At 39.2% G+C, this 5,515-nt stretch overlaps 2 protein-coding genes across 2 annotated transcripts in view; both read right to left on the minus strand.

Annotated features, from left to right (window-relative positions):
- The window catches only part of LOC118334832 (leucine-rich repeat-containing protein 53-like), a 2,045-nt gene extending 1,468 nt beyond the window's left edge, over positions 1–577 (minus strand). Inside the window, exons 1-2 of the mRNA XM_035670906.1 lie at positions 571–577; positions 316–420 (exon numbers count right to left, since the gene is read on the minus strand). Of these exons, the coding sequence (XP_035526799.1) occupies positions 316–420; positions 571–577 (112 nt within the window). The remainder of the gene's footprint in view (positions 1–315; positions 421–570) is intronic.
- Positions 578–4,129: 3,552 nt separating this feature from the next.
- Positions 4,130–5,515, minus strand: part of cryz (crystallin, zeta (quinone reductase)) — a 5,991-nt gene continuing 4,605 nt past the window's right edge. The window contains exons 7-8 of the mRNA XM_035671015.1: positions 5,269–5,364; positions 4,130–4,792 (exon numbers count right to left, since the gene is read on the minus strand). Of these exons, the coding sequence (XP_035526908.1) occupies positions 4,631–4,792; positions 5,269–5,364 (258 nt within the window). The 3' untranslated portion in view covers positions 4,130–4,630. The remainder of the gene's footprint in view (positions 4,793–5,268; positions 5,365–5,515) is intronic.

Here is a 5,515-nt window from a genome sequence, read left to right on the forward strand (position 1 = left end):
AAACATTTCTTTGTGCCTTTCAGTCTCTCTCTCTCTCTCTCTCTCTCACACACACACGCACACACACAGTACAGTCCTGTAAGCATATGAGGTATCATGGGTAATATACTACAAAGTCTGTCATATTACTGCAAAGTATGTGAAGGGAAATTAGATATAATTAAATTACTATCATTTAGACTGGGTAACATGAAACACAAAAGCTGTACTTTACTGTAAGTGTTTTTGTTTGTGTGTGTTGTGTGTGTGTGTGTGTTGTTGTGTGTGTATGTTTGTGTCTGTGTGCATTACTGATAATGTAAGCCAGTCTGTTACAGATGACGGCATCTTCAGAACAAACCACACAGGAAGCAGGGCATGATGGGGCAGGGGGCACAGGCTGGGCTCTGATGACTGACAGCAGCAACATCAGCAGAATACCTGCAGACAAATTCACATTTCCCACAAAAACTATAGGAAAAATTACACCGTCTGGTTTTCCACCTACAATAACTGCAGTTAATGACTGCAATTCATTTCAATGATTGTCTCATTTGTTTATGATGTAAATCCATTGTGTATAGTACTTACTGGTCATGTTGTGTTACAGTGGAGGTAACATGGTGATGAGGTAGCATCTCTTCCACAAGGCTGTAACCCGACACAGCTGCATCACTGTCATGATCATCATCTGTTCGGCCTGTTGAAGCATATAATTACATCTTTGGAAATACACTCTACATTTTGTAAAAAAGAATCTTAATAAATGGTCTGGAAGTGATCTTGGCTCAGACTTGGCGTGAGTGCAGTAACACTGAGGAACAGACCGTGGTGTCATTTGGACATGTGAATTTAATTTGTAAAGATTGAAAGAAACTTAATTGAACTCCTTTCAGTTTGCTTTGGGCCCTCTGGAACCCCATTAGAGACCTCAGAATGTCCTTGGACCAAAGATTGTGGACCTTTGATGGCTCACCAGTTGTAATGTTTGTTCACTGTTTGATCTGAGTTGCTAGGCAAACAAAACAATAAATGGCAATGAACTGCTGTGTGTTTGTGTGTGTTTGTGTGTGTGTGTGTGTGTCATCAGGGTAGGTGGAGGTAGTCCCCAGAGAATGCTGACTGATGGATAACAGCCAGACATTGAAGCAGGATGAGGCCTATCATGTTTCTGCTAAAGCTCTTCTCCTAATGGACTTTCTTCTAGTGAGCTGTCCTCTTAAAAGAACAAATATGAGTTACTTCTCTTTATTGTCATAGTTTCTTTGTAGTCAATTACCTTCTCTTTATGGTTGTTTTGAAACTCTTTTTAGTCATTTTGAGTCTCTTTGTTGTCATTTGCCATCTCTTTGTAGTAATTTGTTTGTAGAACATTTCTTTGTCTTTGTGGTGATTTTAAGTGTTTTTGTGGTTAATTTCTTTCTCTTTGTAGTACTTTTGAGCTCTTTGGTGCCTGTGCCTGATAATCCCACTGTGCACTGTGTGTCTATGGTTCATGATTAACTCAACCACAGGTTTGCTGTATGGCCGGTAGTTTTAATGTTAATGTTTAATGTTAAATATACATATGAAATTTAAACATAAATATAGCAGCAAACTATTAGTTATGTAAAGGTATAGTGGAGTTATGGTGTCACTCTGATAATAATGCCAAAACAATCTTAATCCCAAAATCTTATAGGGATCCTTTCTGTAATGTTACTTAGAATAAAAATCTGAGCCGGTCAGTGGCAAAAACAGCACTTTCTGTGGATGTAATGTGAAGGGCGCATTTGTCCCCAAAGATTAACATTAGTTTACGTTGTAGCCATTTAGACCCTTTTCACAATGAATAAACTTAGCTCACACAGTTAAGGGTTTATGTTGCCCAAACCAGTGTTACTGATTGTGATTGACTGTGGAAAGACTAACAAGTCAGTTTTGGTGAGACACTGGTGCTCTAGTGCAACATCCTGTGGCAAGTGAACTTGGATAATGCACATGTAATATTAACTGAAATATTAAAAATATTAAAAAAGCATCAAGACTGAGTAAAAATGCATGCCTGGTTGGTAATCAAGCTGTAGTTTACATGAACTGCTGCCAATGAACTACTTACTCACCTAAAACCGTTTCACTAGTGTTGCTTTCATCGTAGCACTTTAGTGTCCCATTACAGTGTGGTCCACAAGGTGTTTTACACATCTCTACATTAGACATTAGAATGTTTTGTTTGTTTTTCCCAATATTTTGTCACTGGCACAATCAAAATCTATTCCCTCACCCTGTGAATCAGGTTCATTGTGACCTATAAGTGGACCCCAGCTTCACCTTAATATCTTCTGCCTTCATCCTGCAAGCTTGTGACAATTCAGTTAAAATAATATACCCACAGGTGACTGACATTCACCACCATACACCAAAGAGAGGTCTGAACATGTGAGGACCTTTTTCTGCAATTTCACTGATTTGCTTTCTGCCTGGCTTTAGTTTGTGAACACCCATACACCTCCTCCTAAACCAAGTCAAAAATGATTAGAGATAATGTAAAAACCCAGTACACACTGCTTACCTCTTGAACAGAGCCCAAAGGTCCTCCCCTGCTGATGACATGGTACAGTCCACTCACATATTAATCCGTAATAAGAATGATCTGTAGCTCTGTGGACGGTCTACTGTTGGTGGACTCCATCATTTACTGGTTGCTACGGGGCTGTAGCAGGTACTGTGTAAACGTGTGTGTCTAGCTTAAGTTACCTGGCCCTCTCTGGAGCATGCTCAGTAGAGGCGGCTGTCACCTGAGAGGCACAGATGTCGTGACTCAGTTCCCTGAGTCAGAAATGAGCCTTTAACTTTACTCTGTCACCTTAATTCCTCTTTCTTGAATGTCAATATGGTTTAATAGGATTGCCACAAAACATTCCAAAACGTTTTTTTTGTTACAAATTTCTTTTATTTTTTACAATGTACAGCTAATAAAAATTTGGGGATTTTGGTCTCTAGATCATTGTGGTGAGTGAATGAGGACAATTGTAGAATTCTTTTAGTAAAGGCATGATGGTATTTCTAGGGCTAATCTTACATTGTTGCTATCATTGTGTAACACATATAGTTTTACAATTTCATTCAGGAACATCAGCAATTTAATCAATTCCATACTCTATTCTACATCTCAAGTGTATTTGTCACTATCAGTCAGCTCGAAAAATATTTTGTTACATTCTTGATTAAATTAAACCCAACATACAGAAAGAAACCATGTACAGTGTATTATTTAATGATTACAGTTAATCACCTTAAATATTCACTTAAAGCTGCAGGAATCAAACTTATCTTAACAATGACTATTAGTAACATGAGCCCTGAATTATCAGGCAAGTCTGCAGTTCTCCTCTGCTCTAAAAACCCACTGTACACTATAGCAGACAGACATACTTAGCATCTAACTGGGGAACAGAGTGGAGCATTTAGCAGACCAAAACAGAGCTAAAGGAGAGTGAATATTGGACTTTAAATTCATGAGGTGGCAGGAAACATAACTCCAAATAAATGTTAATGTGCGCATAAGCAATTATTAGCTAACATACCAACTCTATAAGGTGATAATATGTAAATGTTGTGTTTTCAGAAAGTTCTGCTGCCCCCAAGTGGCCAAAACAATATTAATGAATCAATTAATGAAACAAGATTAAATTAATTTTGGTTTTTTTTGGGCTTTTATTGCCTTTAATTGATAGTGACAGCTGAAGATAGCCCCCACAACCTTCTTTAAGTCCAAACCACAGCTAAACTAAGGGAGACTCTTAAGGAACTGCTATAATGAACACGGTAAAGGTCACATACATAGCCGACAAAGGCAGCCAAAGGCAACAGAGGTACTTTTTTGAAGCCTAATTTACTGGTTCCCAACCTGGGGGTCCCGGAGGGTTGCGAGACCTTCGTGATTTTAAGAATATATATAGTAAGATCTAAAAGAACAATAAGAAGAAAACATAGAATTTGTCAAAAAAGAAACTGTATAGATGTATAGAAAGCTGTATAAAATGTTAAAATGTAATATTCAAAGGAAATAATCTGCTCAAAATGTATCCAAATCTCTCATTTTACACAAACGTCCTGCAGTTATTGTGTTCACTGTTTGGGTTCATTGTACAGTTTATCAGCTGTTCTCTACTGTTACTGTTATGCAGTGAATACAATATGAAAAATATGATAAAATATATAAAAACTAAAAATATGTCACTGAGTCATTTTACTCAATGACAGAAAAGGGGTCCCTTGAGGAAAAAGGTTGGGAGCCAGTGTACTAGCTAGTCTTGTACAACTCAAGTGATTGGACCACGCAGAATCACACATTATTCCTTGTTAGATTTAGTAGTTGAAATTAACCATGTCGTCATCTTCAGTTTGACAAATCACAGCAGACCTCAGTAACTTCAACCTTCTAACCTTTATATTCTTGTTACCATGTTTTGCATATTGGCAGTGATGAGTGATCAATGAGTTTGTGTCTAAGCGCATTAGTATTCTAGTAAAAACCTTCAAACCTTAAATTATTTAAACCTCAATGTCACCACATTAATCACTGTTTGCTCCTCAAGAGTCCGCTTTATGAACAGCCAAAACCCTAACCCCATGGTGACATTTGACCTGCCTGCATATGAACACATCATCACATGGTCAGGACCATCTTCCCAGCAGCCCCGGGAGACTCAATGATGTCATGGTGGGCCTGGGCGGCCTTGTCGAGCGGATACTGGGAACCAACAACTGGACGCAACCAACCAGCTTCCATCCCTGCGTAGAGCTGTGCTGCACACTCCCTCTGCTCCTCCTGAGAGAGCAGACAACAACACATTCTAATCTACTCAAACACTGTATTGGAGGGAAGTTGTGTTGTTTATGCCATCATGTGATCACTGTAAGTACCGGTAGGATCTGACTTTAGCCAACTGAGAGTCATGTGAGGTGATTTAAGCATACTGATTGGCTGGTGCATGCAGGTAGTGGCATTAAGTCCAATGTATTACATTACCAGCCACTGATACACAGAACAACTCTCATCACTCTCAATCACATTCAACTAAGCTGAATGAGATTGTCACATGTGTATCATCATCCAAAGTTTGCAATATCAACCACTCAGTGTGTGTGTGTGTGTGTGTGTGTGCGTGTGTGTGTGCGTGCATGCGTGTATAGTGTGTGTGTGCGTGTTTGTGCGTGTGTGTGTGGGTGTGTGTGTATGTGTGTGTGTGCGTGTATGTCTGTGTGTGTGTGTAACATGGCTTATGTGATGTCACTGCTTTGTACCGGTGTGGCGAAGAAAAGAGCCACTCCCATGATGCTGCTCTCTTTAGCCATGGTGTCTCTGGGGTTGATCTCTACGGGGCCTCTGGAGCCCACGATCTAAACAGAAAAAGACATGAAGGAGTGTATTAAAAAAAATTAAATGCACAGGAACGAGCCACACTGGAATACAGCTACTGTAACTAATGTCTCATCTGTCACTGTTTTGTTAAAATAGACCCAGGAGATGAGCTAATTAAAATACAGTTTG

The sequence above is a fragment of the Morone saxatilis genome, unplaced genomic scaffold (genome assembly GCF_004916995.1).
Source record: "Morone saxatilis isolate NCDOM2014 unplaced genomic scaffold, NCSU_SB_2.0 Contig23, whole genome shotgun sequence".
Lineage (NCBI taxonomy): Eukaryota > Metazoa > Chordata > Actinopteri > Moronidae > Morone > Morone saxatilis.